Below are 19,385 nucleotides of genomic sequence, written 5' to 3' on the forward strand. Positions count from 1 at the left end.
ATATTTAGCTTTTTAAGTAAGTATTTAATTTGGTGCTAATTGTTTAGCTCCAAATTAAATATTCAGCAAACGTGAATGAACCTGCCGGTAAGTGGAAATAGACTACCAAAGTAAAGGCTGGATCTCTGAACTGATTCGTCATCCATGCATGTATTTGTGCATGGATGACCAGTTGCCAGTCGTGATAAAGATGGACGGGGAGCTGGCATGAAGGCTGTTTATAATGTTATTGCTAGCTGCACGTATTTAAGGTCCTGTTATCTGAGACGCTCCTATGTGTGACATGTGTTCTCCACATGTGATCCATCTCCTGGAGAAGATGTTTCTGTAGCAGAATCAGGAACTATTTGGTGGTTTAACCATAATCCTAAACTTAAACCTTCCTCTGGGTCTGTGCGGCCAAAAAGAAAGTTCAGGACTGACCGCAACAAGTCAGAAAATTACGACACTTTCTTTTAAATAATATTTAGTTTGTAAACTAAATTATTTCATTAGTAAATGTAACATCAATGAATGAATACATTAATTGAAAGGTGAAAATATGCATTTGAAAAATGAAACGTGTTTTTTTTCCTCATAGAACAGGCTAAATAACCAAAAATATTGCTGTTAACATTTGACCGTAGCTTTACAGACGACTCCCCATGAGGGATCAACGCGGAAGAGAACAACTGTGAGCCACAGAAGGGATTTTTAACATTTATTTGTCATTCAAATGTGTTGTAGTAGTGTGTGTCTGGGCTGTGATTCCTGTTGAGAAGAGAACTGAGAAACAACACATTTCAGTCAATCAGCAGTTAGACTGAAACAGACCATAGTTCTCCACAGGCGGCTGAGGCGTTGCTGGTGAGATACCCGTCCCTCTGAGGTGGGGGGGGGGAGTCTGTGCCGAGTCATGCTCAGGCAGGCAGGGGGGGGGTCAGTGTCGGGCAGATTTGCAAATTTTGCTGTAAACCTCTGGGAAAGCATCTTTACAGCCCAACTCCTCCCTCAATCTGTGGTACAGCTGTCCGTCAAACATCTCCCAGAATTCCTCTCGGTCCATGTACACGTCTGCGTAGAGCATCTGGAACCTGCCCATCAGAGGAGGAAGAGGGTGTTAGAACAAACGTCTTCTCCCTAATCGGACCAGAACCACCTCAAATGGATTTATTTATTTGTTAGCATTTCAGCAGCGGAAAAGTCCCACGGCTCTTTGCTGGAGAAACCGTATCTGAAACTTTGCAACCGTTTCCCAGGATTTGCCAAGAAGCTTTTAGTTTTAAGTTCCTAACTCTTGCTTTGGTCAACCTGACCATCTTCAGGTTACTAATGTTGTGCACTGAAGAGGCTGAAAAAGCTCCTCAGATCAAAGGTTTCCATGGAAACACGAGTGCAATTTCAAAGTAGCAACGCTTGCTTTCAACCGTTTTAAAAGTTGACATTAAGCTCAGTGATGCAAACACAGAAGGGATTACTGGGACGTCTGCTAACGTTCTCGTTCAGGAAGTGCGTCGCAGGTTCGAGTCTCACCCGTGACAGTCTCTGACGAACTTCTCCAGCTGCCGCGTGGATGCTTTGGCTTCAAAGTGTTTGACTTTGGGCTCCCCGTACGCCCCGATGTCCACGTACAGCTCCTCCTGGTCCCCTTTGGGGTGCACCATCCCTCTGCCGGGCAGCAGCAGGAACGGGCACAGCCACAGAGGGTACACCTGCAGGGGAGCAGCGTTCAGCCATGTCCTGTAAGCAGCGCTCTTCAGCCTTGGGCCGGCCTCACCTTGATGTCTTGGTGGAAGCGTGTGATGGCGGCCTGCAGATGCTTCATGGGTACCAGCATGTCCTGGACCACATGGCGCTGCTCGTAGAGCCGCCGGATGGTCTCTCCCTGAGTGAGCTTCAGCAGGGAGATCTTAGGAGGGACCATCCAGCCAAAGAGCCAGCGGAAAACGGGATTGTTGCCAAACGGAATGATATCCTGAATGGAAAAGACAAAAGAGCGTAAAGCGGTCTGGAGCTGGAATCACGCTGGAGCTGAGCTCAGGAGGACCAGAACCTGCTGCTCACTTCTTGGTTTGACTGACTCCAGCGCTGAGGTGCTGGACGTCTATCCAGCATTACAAATGCCCCAGCTTTAAAGGGAGAAGCCATCTCCTCCTATTTCCTCATCCTAACAGATCCACATGGAGGCTCTGAGCTGAATGGGGCTGAAAACCAACCGTTTGGCATCGATTGATAGCAAAAGTCCTCTGAGCTGACATCACTATGATCAAATCACTGTCCAGAACCCCAAACCAGGAGAACTTTCACAAAGACATACAAAAGCCAGACTTCCCATCCTGTCATCTCGTCATGAATTCATCTTTTTAAACCTAAATTGTTGAAGCCTTTTTTGGTTTTTCCTCCACCTCCTAAACTACAACTGCAGTCACATCAACTAAACGCCTCCTCCTTCCTGATTCCCGTCTGTCTCAACCCTCTCCTGACGACGGTGCTTCAGCCAGTGCGAGCGTACCTGAAGCTCCCAGAAGATGCTGCGGGTGTGTCTGTGGTAGTACTGCCTCAGAGGGATGTATTCCACCCCGGTGCGGCCCTCCTTCAGGTAACCCTCCACGTGTTTGAAGAACCAGGGTTTAAAGTGCAGGCCGATTCTGTTGATCTGCCGTGGAAGGGCAAAAACACATGAGCCGGGACCAAGCGTGCAAACTCTCCCCGCCCTCGACGCCCTTACTTTGTCCGGCTCAGCATGGTCGGTCATGGTTCCCGTCATGACCACAGCAGAGTCCAGACTGTACTGGAGGCCCTCCACAAACGTGTTCTGCTTGTTGCTGGACGCCTCTGCAAAGCGCCTGCAGATGTTCTCCAGCCCCCTGACCGGCTCCAAGCGCAGCTTCACCCAGGGTTTGGCCGGCACGATTTTGATCTCAGCTGCCACCAGGAATCCCAGCGTTCCGCAGGACCACGGAACGGCGTGGAACAGATCCACGTTCTCCTCCTGTGGGCAGAAACCAAGCGTGAGGCCCGTCCTGTGGCGCCTTCACCGCCGTGACACATTTGATGCATGAATCCAAGGCATTTTGGATTCATGAATAACTACAGTAATGTCAAATGACCAACTCATTTAGGAAGGATTACATCACTAAAAGCAGTTTTTGCCTGAAAGAAAATCAACAGAAAATTGGATTGACAGATTTGATTCCCTGTGAAAATCCTGATGATCAATCTAACTGAAGAGTTGAAATCACTGTGGGACTCGAAGGGCAGCAAATGACGAAGAGGAAGAAGACGAAAGGTGTGGGAAGAGAGGGCTGCCCTCAGCAGGAACCAGTCGGTGGTTCTGGCTCTGGATGCTGCGGGTCAGACGAGGAGGGGCGGGCGCCAGTTTGACATCCTTAGGTATCGTACAACGCGGCTGTGGATTCAGAATCTACCAGCGAGTCGGCCACCAAAGGCCTGAAGCGTTTTTGTGTTTGTGTTACAGACCCTGAGGACGCAAACAGGTCCAGACCTGCTGCAGCCGGGCAGCGTTGCCAGGTAGCGTCAGGGTTTTCCAGCCCAAAAGTCATCTAACCCAAGGCACGTTAACATTGGAAGTGGGGTCATCTGGACCCCACAAGACAGCACAAAGGCTAAAATCCGCCAGGTACTACAAGAAACCACCCAAAAATGTAATTAGCAGTAATTCATCTTCCATTTTGCTGCTGGTCAGAGTAAAACCTGTAATGCTGGACTTCCTCTGGGCTTCATTAACGACCACAGCAGATCAACCGTGAGCTTACACACGCCCCCCCCCCCCCCTTCCCTTTTTCACATAAACTTTAAAAAACAACCAGAAAAAAGAAGATTGATCATTTATCATCATGATAATTTTTAAGCAAAATAAAAGCAAATGTCTTTGTGAAACATATTAAAGAGCGGCTGGATTTTTAAAAACTTGAATCTAATTGTTCTTTTTAAATAGCCTATTAATAAAATATTCAAATCGACATCAAATATCAGCTGAGATTTACTCCAGAAACTATTTGGTGTTTTCCAAATTTACCAACGGTAAAACCCCCAAAAACTACGACACATTTCTAAACAAATGATCGATTGTTTCTTTGTCACAAAAAGCCTGAGCAGCTTTTTTCCTCACTTCCTGTCTTTTATGTCAGATCTGAACACTAAATTATCGATAGACTAATGTGAAATACATTAACACACGTCATAGAAAATGTCAACAATGTATTACAAATGAGAAATGCTTACATTATCAGCACACACTGAGTAAACTAAAGGCAGGACTGTGAGATCTAGGCTGAAACTGAACCAGAACCGTGCAGAATGCACAGATCTGACGGACAATAAGGATACATGGAAAATGGCACTTCTAGAACAGTTCAGCGGACAGATGTTTATTTTGTTATTAGTTGCTCATGATGGCGAGGACGATGACGGGTGTGGTACCGTCTCACAGGCCGTCCCTGACCGCACGTCCCTGCTCGAAAAGGATTTTGATGAGGAAGAAAAACCCACCCAAACCCGCCCAAAGCCACTTTTGCCGGCAAACTCAGAACCAAAACCACCCAACCTGGCAACACAGCAGCTGGGCTTTCCACCAAGGACAGAGTGAAGGCTGAGGGGTGGGCGGAGTCGAGAGATCAAGTTCGTGACCTTCCCGTCTGAAACCTGAGCCCGCTCCCAGACCCATGGCGGCCTGCTGCTTGGCGGCCTCATGTGGTGAAAACAGTAGAAACTTTTCAAATGACTTGATTTATGACAGTCCTGTCAATCATCAAAATGCTTCCATTACATTTCAAGGGTGCAGTTATCCTCCCTGTGAGTTAAAGGAGGTCTGCACTGTTTGCTGGGAGTTCCTCTGTTTGCGCTTCTGCCTGAATCTGCAGTTCGATTCCCTGCGGTGGAAAACCCCGGCGGGACGTACCTCTGAGCAGCGCACCAGACTGCCATCAGCGAGAACCAGCTCGTACGCCACGCAGATGTGCTGGAACAGTCCATAGATGTGGGAGGAGGACTCGATGCCCGTGCCCATCACCAGCCCACCTGGGACAGCAGAACGCAAACACGTAACCCAGAGGAGACACACACACACACACACAAAGACGGACAGGAGGGGCTGCTGCGTGGACGGCAGGATAAATGAATGCCTGATGGGAAAACATCAGACGCTGATGAGCAGTTTATGGCAACAGGAAATCCATTATGAAACCCAATCCAGGGGGGGCTTCCAGCCATTTCCTCCCAGTTTCATCCTTTCAGCTCCATCAGTCACGTAACACAATTACAGCTTCTGCTGAAGCTCTGGACAGGATGCAGCTCCCGGGGGGGAACATGCTGATCACACTGAACTGCACTGGAAAGCATCCCTCATACCCACGGTGAGGTCATCCAGCTCCGGCAGCACCGGCAGCGTCCAGCCCATGCCGTTGAGAAGGGCCGTCACTTGGCCCATGTTGGCCAGAGGCTCAACTTTCACCACCTGAAACACAACGTCCGGCCAGTGAGAAAAACCCCCCGCCTCGGAAAAAAAACTGATGTTTCATCAGAACAGGAGAAAAAAATGACATCAGCAAGGAAAACCCCCAATGAGGAGAAGAGAGGACTCCTCATGGATGGCGTCAGCAGCTCCGTTAGGCTCCTCCTCTCTCGGATCAGCTCCTCGTGGGGCGTTTGGGTTCATTTGGTGTAGAACTGAAGGTCAGAACTCTTTCATGGATTCTGATGGAGCTGAACAAGCCTCACGGTGCAGCTGACGTCATCCGCTAACAAAGACCGTTCTTCTGGTCTCACGAGGACGGGAGCTTCACACTGACTGTATGAGACAACAGGACTGACCCCCCCCCCCCGGCTTTTCCAACAGGAAGCCAAAATCCCACAGACGGAAAAGATGATACAACAAATCCACGGATTGTTTTTCTCTCCAAAACACTTTCTTGTGTTCTTGCGTCTTTGCACTGGCTTCCTGTTCATTTTAGGATTCATTTTAAAATTTTAATGTTCGTTTTTAAAGCTCTACACAGACTGGCCCCATAATACACCTCTGACCTCATTCAGATGTACAAACCAGGCTGGAAACTAGGGGAGACAGAGCTAAGCAGTGGAACCACTGCCTCCTTGTGTCAGAACGGCGCCCCCTGTGGAGTGCTTTTTTATTCTCTGGCTTTTCACTAGGGGTGTAAGAAAAAATGGATTCGGCAATATATCGCAATACGTCATTTGTCAATACTTGTATCGATTCAAAATGCTGCCAGATCGATATTTATTTAATTATTTCTGAGCCTCCTTCAGCGTCTGACTCTTGTTGTCCACTTCACCCTCCGACCGCTAGTTGGCAGCAGAGAACACGGAGCCTCTTTGAGCAGCTCTACTCTGCACAAGACAACAGGAAGACTGCAGCCAGAGGCAGCTTGTGCTGTTGTTATGAGACATGAACTATTTAGTTTTTACTTGAATGGATACCAAACAGAAACTCTGAGCCATGTTGCTGCCAGTAAGCTATGAAAACGTGGATTGCTGTGCTTTTTAGCGGCTCAGATAAATAAGATAGACAATGAAGCACGGCAGCAGCTAATAGGCTAATGTGCTTAGCATCTGCTAACATGCTAGCAAAGCAGGCTAAAGTTCTGCTGAACCTCAAAGCAATGGATTCTAGTTTAGGGACCTGATGGATCAGAGGGATGTGTACAATGCTCTGAAAAAGGCTGACATTGTGGTGATCAGCGCTACCAGTTTACTTCCGTGTGTGAGAATAGTGGCTGCAAAGGTGCAACCGAGCAGAAATGTAAACAAAGCCCCTTTTTTTGTCACATTAAAGCAACTTTCCTCCGTTCTGTCATGCTGCCTCTTCATCACACTTTATTGTTTCTGGAAAGAATCAGTGTGTCCTCCCCACTCTTTATTTTTAAAGCACCATTCAGGCTCCTGAACTGTTTAAAAGCACTAGAGAAGCTACATTAATGCTGAAAATAAACAGCACTTTATTTCCCCAATAGAAACTTATTGGTTAAGGCTCATTCATTCTTTGTTATTTCTTACACTTAAAAAAATATATATATATTTTAAATCAGACAATGTTGACTGTTCCCTTTCTATATTTTAACTTACCAAAATAAAAGCACTATGAATTTGCTTTGCTAAAGTCAACTTATATATGAGATACAATTGCAGTGCTTAACATTGTTATCATTAAACCGAATTTGACCATTTTATTACCGTGGAAGACATTAAAATTCAGGTTGAGTTTCTTCAAAGTCATATTTAAAAAAACAGAAAGAAAACAAGTTTTGGTAAAATATCGGGATACGTATCGTATCGCAGGGCGTGTATCGGGATACGTATCGCATCGCCAGACTACTTTTCCCACTGCGTGAGTTCTGTGGTCCTCTGTGTTTTATCTTATTATTGTGCATTTTATTGTTGCATTTTCCTTGTTTCTAAATTTTAAATCATTTTATCTAATTCTAGTCTCTGCACATCACTTTGGAAACTGTTTGTTCAGGAAATGTGCTGTATAAATAAAGTGGATTGGATATTCGTAACCAACACACACCTTTGTATTGAACTTGTTCGTCAGACGTCCTCGTTTGTTCACTGTGTGCTTCGGGATAGATGATCAATTAAGGTGAATCCAGGTCGACTTGAATGGAATCAGGCCATTTCAAGGACAGGGATTGTGTGTTTTGACAGATGTGTGACTGCGTGCCTGCCTCACCTGCCTCTTTGTGTCCACCTCCAGGATGTCCATCATGTTGATCAGGATGTTCTTGTGGGTTTTCTTGTACTTGCCCACTCTGAGAGACACGGTGAGCCAGCCTGGTCGACCGGTGCACATGTGGCTCTTTGCTCCATCCTTCCTCCACTCCCGAACCTGAAGCAGGTCAGAAAGCAGAACCTTAAGGACCCCCCCTCCACCTTCAGTCTGACTGAGGAGGAAGAAGCAAATCTACACAGCAGGAACCTAAACGCATTTGGAGAACAAGTACACTCAAAACAAAGCAATGACTATAATATTCAACACAACTGGGGACATGTGATTGAGAAATTATAAGTTAACAAATGCTAGAAAGGATGATTAGAAAAATTAAACAAGAGAAAAATTAAAATGACTCATTAAATGGTGAAGTACAGTTGGATGGTTGGCTTTGGGAGGACATGGTGTAAAATTAATGTCATTCAGTAAAAGGTAAATTGACCATTTTCTATTGTTTTATATTAAAATTAAAACAGGTAATTATATGCTTAAAATGTATTACACAATTAGTTTTAATGGACTATTCATGAATCCTCTCATAAAAGCACAATTATAAAAAATGTGGAGTATAGATTCAGGGCGGTAGTGTGGGTGAATATTATCTTGTCTAATTATATTATTAATTATTAATATTAATTATATTAATATTAATTATTATATTAATTAATTAATATTAATATAATTATTATATTATCTAGTGTGGGTGAATATTATCTGTGTATAATATCTAAGAGTTTCTATACTTTATTATCGATGGAACCCCGCGAACCCTCCAGGCGTCACCTGAGGTTGAGGGCGCATCTGCGCACGCGCGTACTCACCTGTCGCTGGACGTCTCTGACGCGCTGGTCGTGCAGTTTGGGCGCGGAGCACATCTTAAAGATGATCCACGCGCGCACATAATAGTACACGTCGAAGATGACAGAGAGCGGCAGCAGGAACGCGCAGACGAAGATCCAGCGCTGGTGAACGAGCACGTGCTCCAAACCTCGCACTCTGACCCACAGCAGCAGCAGAACGGCCAGAACCCCCCCACACAGCAACGGAGCCATCTCTGCTGCAGGACGCGACTGTGCGGGGCCCGGTTCCGTCTGACACAGAGCTGCGGGCAGAGTCCAGCCCCCAAACCCACGACCCGATCACCCTCTCGCGGCGATAGGTGAGCGCGAGGGGTGGTCGGGCTGCCCCTCCCGCCCTCCTTTCGGATTGGCTGAAGTGTCTGATGGGCGGGGACCTCACTCCTAAATGCTGATTTCATTGGTCAAGTCTGAGTCTGTGATACCGTGGTTTGACCAATCAGGAAGCGCCGTCAGTGTCAGGCCATGCCGCCAGTCCGCGCGTGGGACAGGGACGCAGCTGTGCGCATCCAGGTGAGGCTGTTACCTGACGGGCAGTAGAATAAGAACTGACGCGTCTGTGATCCTCAAACCCGAACGTTAACCGGAGAAACCGAAACCTACAAGAACTAATTCTAGTCTTAAAGACCCGCTCCAATAAAAACGGTGTTTTTGGTGTTTTTAATGGGTTTTTGGGACATTTTCCTTATAATATGAATCTTCTGTTTTTAAAGCGCCTCTCAAGGAACTCATGGACACTGAACAAAAAAAGTCAGTCGGTTCAAAAATATTAATTAAAAACAATAAATAACAACTGACAAAGAATCTAAAGCGAATCAGAATGAAAACTATGGCGTTTCATATCTGCCATAAAGTGAAAGGCCGTAAAGACAACTGAGCAAACGAGTTTTGAGTTCAGATTTGAACGTTTATAAAGAGTCTATGATACAGAGGTCTTGGCTTCCTGTGGTAATGAGTCGGGCCGGAGGAACAGAGAGGTGGACAGAAGAGAACGAGAGGGGGATTTAATATGGAGTAGGTGGGAATGATGAGGAGGAGCCAGGTTATGGAGGGCCTTAAAGGTGAACAGCAGGAGTTTGAATTTGATTCTGGAGGTAATGGGAAGCCAGTGCAGCTGGTGGAGAACCGGGGTGATATGACTGAAGGAGGAGGTTCTGGAGATGCTGCTGAGTTCTGGACCAGTTGAAGCTCATTGAGGGTCTTTTGAGGGAGACCAAAGAGGAGGGAATTCCAATAATCTAAGCAGGAAGTGACCAGACTGTGGAACAGACAGAAGGAGAGTGGGCGGTGAGGGAGGGGCATAGGCGATTAATGTAAGTAAAAATGGGCAGACCGAGCAATGTTATTGATATGAGACAGAAAAGATAATGAACTATCCAGGATGACACCCAGACTCTTCACCTGCGGGGAGGGAGACAGAAGATGAGTCACTGGAAAGAGTGAAACTTGTAGCTTTGAGAGGGTGGATTTTGAACCGACAAAAAGTTGTAGTTCGGTTTTACCACTATTGAGTTTCAGAGAGTTTAAGGTGAACCAGTTTTTGATTTCAGATGGACAGGAGGGGATGGAGGAAGGTGGAAGAGAGGAGTCAGGTTTGCTAGATACATAGAGCTGGGTGTCATCTGCAAAACAATGAAACTTTATTTTAAATTTACGGAAAATCTTGCCAAGGGTTACAGGACTTAAAAAAGAAGAGGACCAACGACAGAACCTTGGGGCACACCAGAAGAAGGCTGAGGTTTCAATTATTTAAATTGAATGAATTGGGTCCTGAGAGACTGGATTGGAAGCAACAGAGGGGGGTGGAGGGGATGCAGATGGAGGAGGAAGGTGTGAGAAATGGTATCAAAGGCCGCACTCAGATCGAAGAGGATGGGAATGGTGAGGAGGCCAGTGATCTTCAGCAGGGCAGTTTCAGTGCTGTGGGAGGGGCAAAAACCAGTCTGCAAAGGTTCCAGGAGATTATTTTGTTTAAAGGGATCCTAAAGTTGGGAGGCAACTATTTTTCTAGGATTTTAGAAATCAGGAGAAGGTTAGAAATTGGACGGAGATTACTAAATAAATTGGGAACTGAACCGGGTTTTTCAGGATATGTTCAACAGCTGACGTTCTAAAACGTTATAGGACAATACCAGATGGTAGTGAGGAGTGAATAATGGCGGAAATAAGCAGAAGGAGATGAGGAGACAGGCTAAGGGAGGGGATCAAGATAACAGGTGGAGGGTTTGGATTTTAAGATGAGGGAGGAAATTTCATTGTGATCAGTTATAATAGACATTTATAAATTATCAATATTAATAAAAAAAACTACAATCACCAGGCCAAAGTCTCCCTGCTCTATTCTGATGCATCCACTGTCAGACAAATAGATCCATGAACGTCTTTGTTTTCTTCCTTCGAGCTGGAATCTGTATATAAACTGTACGGCTGGATTGCTCTGATATTGCCGCCATTTTTGTTGCAGCGCTAACATTAGGCTGGAGTTGTGAGCATTGACTGGACAGTATAAAACTGGACAATCAAGCGTGACACCATCCAAAAAAAAAAAAAAAAACTTGATTCCAGCTTTAACGAATCAAAGTCGATGCAGTCGCCATTTGTCTGCGATATGTTGGAACCAGATGTCCTCAGTAAGCCGTGATTGGTCCATCTACATTTCTATGGCAACCACTCTCTCCAATCAGGAATGATCGTGTTAGAAGGCCACGCCTCTTCTACTGAAAGTGACCAAGGAAGAATCTGCCAATCAAATACTTCCAATGTGAAAGGCCACCTACTTATATTGAGGCATCTGATTGGTCACTTTTTAACTTTTATAATTTGTACTACAGCAAAAATAGGAAAAAATAAGGATTATCGAGAAGATGGTTAAAAAAAAGGCACCAAATCAAGAATATTTCTTCTGACCAATATTTCTCTATAGAAGTCTACAGGATTTCTGCCTTTTGGGATCAGCGGGTGCTTCCTGTTTGGAAGACAACAGTCCAATTGTCCTTCACTGTCAATGGTTGTGAGGGGCTGTAAGCTAGTGGGAGAGAGTGCAAACAGATGGATGATGGGAAATGAACACAGATTCACTCTGCGCCAGCAGTCCCACCCACAACTCAGAGGTGAATTTCTGCTGAAGTCCTGCTGCTCTGCAGAAACTATGTCCTAGAACAGCACAGGCTAAAAACAGCCTCTGTTAGTGACATTAAAGGCTTTTCTATTCTAACTTATTTTTGATTGTAGTGGACGCAGCTCCATATCAACAAGAACCAAAATGAAGGGCTCTATACAATCCTTCAGTCCCTCTTTTCTCTGGACTTCCCTGAGCAGCCTCCCATCTGAAAACTGCTCCACATTCACAGCCTTTCAGACCAGAATGAGAATGCCAGGAATAGACGGCCGCTCCATCAGCGTGAATTTATTCCTGATGATAAACCAATCGATGACATCTGTGTGGAGGTTCAAAGTGTCTGACAAATGCAGGCAGAAATGTCGGCGCTTGTGTCTAGTTTGTCCATAAATGCTCAGAGAAATTGCTTTGACAAACATCCCTGCTCTCTCCTCTCCCTCCTCCACACACACACACACACACACACACACACCCACACTAAAGTGGTACCCTCCGAACACATTAGACACAGAGAGGGTGGGGCGCCACTAAAGATTTCTTAATGGGCTCTGCTGTCCTCTTGTCCATCTTCCTTGATGGTAAACACGCAGCTTCTCCACTCTGGCCTGAAGGACGCTAAAGCCTTCCTTCTTTTTCCCCAACAAAGCATCCCTTCTCAGACTTTTGGACGGGACCTCAAGGACTGGCATCAGGACTCGAGGATTAGGGGAATTCGATCAGGAATGTGATTGGAAACGATGGGAAGCAAACCAAATTTCTGCGAGGAATTACTGGTTGTGGGATCTGATCATTAGTGTGACTTTTGGTCTGTATGGGGAGCGATTTCTATGTTAGTGTCTACAGGAGAGTGGCACCATCCAGCTGTGTACAGCAGTAACATCTGAGAGTGCTGGAGGAGGATGCCTTCCCTGCATCATGGAGCAATCTTCATCGGATCCTTCCTCATCGCGACCGGGGGCTCCACAGCCTTCATGGTCTCCCAGCAGAACCGGCTGCAGGCTTTTTCCCTCTGCTGTGTGGTTCTGGGGGTCCTCATGCTCATCCTCGGGTTATTTTGGGCCATGAACAACAAAAATGCAGCAAACTACAACCATCAGGAGTTTGATCCAGAGTGTCCTCATTACCCGTATAACGGCCAGGCCCTCTTCTCCCCCCCAGGAAACCGGTTTCCAGAGTCCCAGTCTGTGTTTCTGCCCAGGTGGGTAAAGTTAAAAAAAAGCTACAGATGTCAGTCGTTTTAAATGTTGTGAGAAAAAACGTAAAGAAGTGGCCAAGAATGATTTGGGTTTACAGGAAAACAGTAGACGTTTTCCTGTCGGTCAGTTTGTCCTTGTCAGCGATGCACAAAAAATGTCAAATAATTTGGCGTGCAGATAGAAATGTGCCAGATTTCTGTTATGAATCGTCAACATTTTTTCCTTATTATCAGCTTGGTTAATTTGACCCCAGCACCAAAGTGCTTTATGGGCTTTTCATGAGTCACTGCTCAGGCACGAACCCAAGCTGCACATCCTCATGTTTCCTGATGCTGACGTTTGATTTGGAGCCTCAGCTTTGTCTTTGGAGTCATGCCGTTATGGGATGCAGACGCCGCACGGTCCTAGAACCCGAGAACACCGCGAATCCACGAGGCAGCAGCTCTAACGCTCATCTTTGTGTTCCAGGAGATTTTCAGCTACGTTGATCAGCGACCCGTTCTAACCTGTTCATCTGTCTGAAGTCAGTGGATTAGCAAATTCTTCAGCCCTCATCAATCGACAGACCAAAATCTGTTCATATCAAATGAAATCTCTGCAGCAAATTAAGAAGTCTTCAGAGAGGCGTTCAAATCTTTCCAAAATACAAAGTCAGTAAAAACTGGAGAAAAACTGTCTCTACCTTGGAAAACATTTTCCTTTGAGTGAAGAATGAAATGTTAGTCACTGATGCACCACAGAGCATAGAATCAAACACAAGCTCTGTTGTTGTGCTGTTCAAATGCAAAGAGAAGTGTTCAATTCTCCCTATAGACTGGAGTCAAATTTAACTGAAATGCTCAGAAAACTCACCCTGAAAATCTCGTAGTCCCTCATTTTGCAGTTTTTTTAGGCTGACATGAAGGAATACATTTCTATAATGAGAGATATTAGAGAGACAGGTGGATTTTCATCCGCAGTAGAGCATGGCTGACTCAAACGTGGGTTTTTTTCTGTCTTTTTCCATTGAGGTTACCATTTGGCTTCTATTTTTTCCCCTCACAACTCAGTTTAGATGGTCTCTGTCCAGGTTTGTGCCGTTCCTCATGCTGTTTAACGTCTTTTTCAGGGTTTCTGCTTTAATTCTGCGTCATTTTAGAACCTGTTGCTCCTTCCTTCTGCCTCTTCATGGTTTCCGTTATGCTCCTCTGCTTTAGGAAACATTTGGGGAAATAAAACACTAAATAAGTCATGATAGCAGAACTAACTGCTTTCCCACTGGTGTCTAACTTGTGTGCAGGACAATGGAGCAGCACAGGAGAGGTGGAGAGGATTTTGATTATCCCCCCATGGACTCTGCTGGTTTTAGTCCAACGCCCCACCCTGCTCTGTGGATGGGACCTCCACCTCCCTATGAAGTTGCCATTAAGACCACATGCAGCTCTACACACCTGCGGCGGGCATACTCAGACACACACCTGGCAACAGAACCCTTGTTCGGACAATCCAGAGAAATCAGCTTTGAGGTGTGACTGAATGAAGATGGCTTCTCACCGTTTCTGTGCACCGGGTCAGATGACAGAGGGGCAGCAGTCTGCACAGTAGTTTTATTCTTCACATTGGGCATGTTCATGTCTCTGTTCTTGCATGCTTTCCTGAAAATTCCGTCCAGGTGTTCATCGCTAAGGCAAACATTGACAATAATGCCTGGTCCTGTCTGAGAAAAACGAGGATTTCAGCCGACAGGCAGCTTATAAAAAATCAGGAACAAGTTAAAGTGATAGAGACGTCAAAACACTGCTGGTCTCTAACGTTGCAAACATGCAGCTGCACTTTGCCTGGTAGGTTGCACTGAAAATGTAAAGTTGTCACATCACATCCTCACATCATGAGCCTCTTTTGTAAACCTCTGATCCAGGAAATCTTGAGAGAACTTGGAGCATGCTCAGTGAGGTCAGTGAGCTGCATTTGAAGGCTTTCAGGTACCTGTCAGGTAAATCTCTACACCCTTGTGTACATTCATCTTTGGGGAAAACCATACAAATATATGAGCTGGCAGGCTTCAAGTAAAAGTAAAGTTACTACTAAATACTACTCACGGGAAAGAAGCAAATGTCCTGATTACTCCAAAGAGACTAAACAAATGTAAAAAATCCCCAACCCAGACCAAAATAAAAGTTGTTTGAAATGTATGACTAAAAATCCAAATGTTGACTTTCAAATGGATCAATGCCGTCAGGAATCAGGCAGATAAGAATACAAGGCCCAATTCTGGGATTTCTAAATACAATGATGAGATAACTTATCAAAGGGCCAGCTTTTAAGCGTATTATAATGTTTATTCCTCACTGTAAACAATCCCAAAAACGGTATTTTGATCCATTTATGCATTTCTGAGGAAGAGTCTGCGCTGCAAGCCCCGCCCCCTGGCCAACACAAACACCCACTTTCTCCATGGAGCTAGCGGTGATCGGCTAAACGTTTTCATTTTACATGCACAATATGCACATTTATCTTTGCAAAAGTTCAGATGTTTGTTTTTGTGGGCGAAATCCAGACACACTACCGAGGCTGACTCTAGGATGACATCACGAAATAGGCGGCACCCAAAGGGAGCGATAGGCGGAGCCTCATAGATCGAGTCGTCTTACTTCCAGGTTGGAAAAAAGCTCAGGATAATAACAACTCATATTTCATTAAAAAAACTAATTTTTTGTGTTCCAAAGGTAATATATTATCATGTATATGAATATAGTTTACTATAAAAGGCTTAAGAAAAGCATAATAGGGGGCCTTGGAAAATAACTACTGTAGTCTTTTTATTCAGCAATCGGTTCATTTCTGTTTCAAATGTTACATGAAAGAAATAAAAGATGTAGCCAATGAGTAGTAGAGGTTTTTCTATCAAAAATCTACTGGAGGGAAAACTACTCTCAGGAGTCTCATTTTGACAATAATGTACTTAAAAGAATGTAACCGAGTACACGTGACCGTTTGCTGCTCAACTCTGGATAAACGGAGGCATTAACGAATGACCAGTTTAGTTTTTTAAAGTGCTTCATTCCGGAAGCTCACTGCACAGGACTGAAGCAATATTTCAGATTTTCCGCCTTAGAAAACGGGAGGATGCGGTCATTCTAACCGTTAATTCCATGAACGTTTAGGGCGGAGCTAAGTACTGTGATACATTTTGGATGAGTCAACAGGACCAAAACAAAGATTGGAGGTCTTTGCCTTCCCAGAAGACTAGTAGGCAGCAGCTTCACTTCAGTACCTCTGATTTGAGGTGCTGGAGCTCCGTGAAACCTGCGGAGCCTGAAATGATGTCAACACCACCACCCCCACCACCCCTCCCCTGAATAGACTTCACTTCACAGACTTGCTGAGTTTTAACCTGCGTTGTTCCCTGATTTTTGCTGTTTCCCCGGGGAATGATAGAATTTAAACAAATGGGTTCAAAGGAAGAGGAGGGTGTGTCATGTGATCAGCTTCCACCACTGAGGGAGCAGCTGCTGAAGTCAAACCGTGACTCTGCAGGGATCAACATTAATCTCCTCAGGAGCCTTTCATCTCTCTGAGCCCGTTCAAGACCGATGCAGTCGTTTTGGGTCATTATTGGTGTGTTGAAGGAACATGTCCATGTCTTCAGGACGTTTGCAGGCTCATGTTATTCCGCACCTACTTTGAATTTTCACAGCAGAAGCACAACTGACTCAAAGATGAATCACGAGAACCAAAGGTCTTTGCATTATACCTACATACGCATGCATGTGTGACTGGCAGCTTTATTAATGGCAAAGTGGATGTACAGGACGTTGACGAGTGTACTGAACTTTGTATAATAAATGGAAGCTGCAGGACTGTGTCTGACATTTGATTGGAAAAAGGTCAAAGCAGAGACTTCATCCTCGTGCTATGATTTAGTTTGAACCAAGAAAGAAAGTGCGGTCTGATCCAGGAACCATGTATGGCCTCAAAGCGATCGGGAGCGAAAGGCCCTGGGCAGAGATGAGTGAGAGCCTGTCCTAACAAGGACCGGGACTCCCAGACTGATGCATACCTTATGGAGACAGATGGAGTCTGAGGTTTAACATCACTGCACCACGTTTCCACAACAGCCTGTGAACATCCCTCCCTCTTTCCTCTTATTTTTGCTTGTTTTGCAACATGTCAACTGTACAGATAATGTTGTATTTTTTACACACTTCTTCCCCATCAATGAGGATGGTGATGAAAAAGCAGCAGATTATTTCATCCATCACTCCATCTGTCCGTCCTTCCATCCATTTTCAGAACCCGCCGAATCCCTTTCAGGGTCCTGGAGTTGCTGAAGCCAACCCAGCTGCTGTTTTAAGCCAAGGCGAGGTACACCATGAACGAGTCGCGTCTGTCGCAGAGATTTTGCAATTTGGTTAACTTACTTTAGAAGGGGTCAACTGTCCCCACTTTAGCACTTTTCTGGTTTAGTTTTTTTTTATATTTTATGTTGACAAAAGGAAGTAAAAATGCAGTTAACCCTTGTGCTATCCTAGGCACTTTAACATTGGGAGTTGGGTCATCTAGACCCACTAGACAGTGCTCTGAACCTTTCTTCTTCAATGATTTGTGATCTTCACTGGTGTCCATGGATTACATGAAATCTTTCCACCTTTATCCACCTTTGTCATGGTAGGGAGAACACGTCAATGGAAGGGTGGGGTCATCTGGACCCCATAGGGTAGCACAAGGGATAAGACTAAGAAAAATCATGGGTAACACCAAGCAATGGAACAGTTTGGAGCAGAGGAAGAAGAACAAAGGATTCAACTGAGAACCAAACATCTGGGTTCCTCTTTGGGGGCAACACTGATGTCAAATGTAAAATTCAAAAGATGTACCTCTACAGTAGTACACCTCACTGACAAGAACTTCAGACACAGTCCCACTGTAGTTCCCACTGTAGTCTCATTGATCCCTTTGTGGTGTTTCTGCATTTGTCCTGACAGGGACATCCGTCCCCCACCCAACCAGTGAGTCTTCCCAACTGTTGGTGGAAGTTTGTTGATGTTTCCTTCATCTATCTGACATGCAACAGACACGTACATGTTCACAATGTAGTGTCGTTTACGCCTCCTCTGGTCCTTAGAGAATGAGCTAATGATGAATCCTGGAGCCTTCTCTGTGACAGAACCATCTAACGACCCCATCACGTGGTTCTTGTTTGGGATGCAGTTAAGGGGAAGATTTTTGAAAAAGAAACAAAAGTTTATTGATGCAACATGTTGGTTTGGATGGACTGATGATGGTAAATAGTGGCGCCACAGACTCTCAGCTTCATGCAACAGAAAAGAGAATCTCAGAAGAGATGGGGCCAAATGGACAGGAGCCATGACCCACCCACCGCGCGTTCTGGAGCCTGTTTTAATGAGGCCGTTCCTCCGCAGAGGGGCTCCTGCCTCCCCCAGTAGCTCTGAACTGAGTCTGCATGTAAACAGATGCAGAAGGACAGAGCTCAGACCGCCCAGCCCTCTGTTCCTCGTCACTAAATCCTTCCTCATCATGAAGAAAACGCACTTCCTTGCTGCGCGCGACCCGCCGCCCCTGTCAGAGGAAGTGCTCACCCACAAGGAACATCCACTCCTATCTATGTGGCCTCATCTCTCCCCCACAGCCGGAAATGAGTGTCCAGCTGCCGGGGCAGAAGGCAGAGTGGCAGCAGGGCACATCGCGACCGGAGCGCGCGGGGCTTGCGTGGCGCACAGACGGACCCCAATAGTCGGATTTTCGTGAAGACGCCTGGCGGGCTACACGTGGAGATCCAGGGGCGGGGGCAATGCTGAAAGCTGCTGCTTGCTGAGATTTCCTCAAAGGTAGGGGGGGGGGGGGGTCGTGGCAGTGCGCGCGCGGACTTTACGTGTTGCTCTCATCCATGCTCCCGGAGTTTTGCTGCTCTCAGAGCTTCCCTCTCGTCTGCATCTGCAGTTCTCCACCCGGACTCCAGCATCTGCAGCTGGAGGAGCCCTCCAGGCATGTCGGCCCATCACCGCACGCTGCTGTGCGTGGGCATGCTGCTAATGACTGCGGGAGGGGTCCTGGTCTTCCTTGTCAGCCCCCTTCAGATAGTACTGTTTCTGCTCGGAGTCTCTCTGGGCGTGGTGGGCTTGGCCCTGTTTATCACTGGACTGTGTTTGGCCATGAAGAACCTCCAGGTGGCGGTGCCAGGACACTTTCTCTTGCACCCCCGCACGGGCACGCGCTTCAACCCACAGCAAGCCCAGGCCATCCAGAGGTACACAAACAAACCTGCATGCGCGTCGGTTGTTGTCATAAGGTGAACTGTCACGTGGTGATCTGCAGACTCCTCTCCGCAATCAGAGCGCTGCAGTCAGCATGCATGTGTGCAGTCAGCATGCATGCGTGCAGTCGGCATGCATGCGTGCAGTCGGCATGCATGCGTGCAGTCGGCATGCATGCGTGCAGTCGGCATGCATGCGTGCAGTCGGCATGCATGCGCGGAGTCGGCATGCATG

At 46.1% G+C, this 19,385-nt stretch overlaps 1 protein-coding gene and 1 long non-coding RNA gene across 2 annotated transcripts; one reads left to right on the forward strand and one right to left on the reverse strand.

Annotated features, from left to right (window-relative positions):
• Positions 1 to 686: 686 nt before the first annotated feature.
• On the reverse strand, positions 687 to 8,870 carry dhcr24 (24-dehydrocholesterol reductase). Its single transcript, XM_004067615.3, has 9 exons — positions 8,548 to 8,870; positions 7,688 to 7,843; positions 5,350 to 5,455; positions 4,901 to 5,019; positions 2,708 to 2,971; positions 2,492 to 2,635; positions 1,757 to 1,954; positions 1,513 to 1,691; positions 687 to 1,073 (listed from the first exon to the last, which is right to left on the reverse strand). The coding sequence occupies exons 1-9, from the start codon at positions 8,776 to 8,778 to the stop codon at positions 920 to 922; spliced, it is 1,551 nt and encodes a 516-aa protein (XP_004067663.1). The 5' UTR covers positions 8,779 to 8,870; the 3' UTR covers positions 687 to 919.
• Positions 8,871 to 8,975: 105 nt separating this feature from the next.
• On the forward strand, positions 8,976 to 16,736 carry LOC111947336. The gene is made up of 2 exons (XR_002873140.1): positions 8,976 to 12,899; positions 14,177 to 16,736. It is a non-coding gene; the product is annotated as an uncharacterized LOC111947336 (long non-coding RNA).
• The last annotated feature ends 2,649 nt before the right edge of the window (positions 16,737 to 19,385 follow it).

This window comes from Oryzias latipes, chromosome 4, assembly GCF_002234675.1.
Source record: "Oryzias latipes chromosome 4, ASM223467v1".
Lineage (NCBI taxonomy): Eukaryota > Metazoa > Chordata > Actinopteri > Beloniformes > Adrianichthyidae > Oryzias > Oryzias latipes.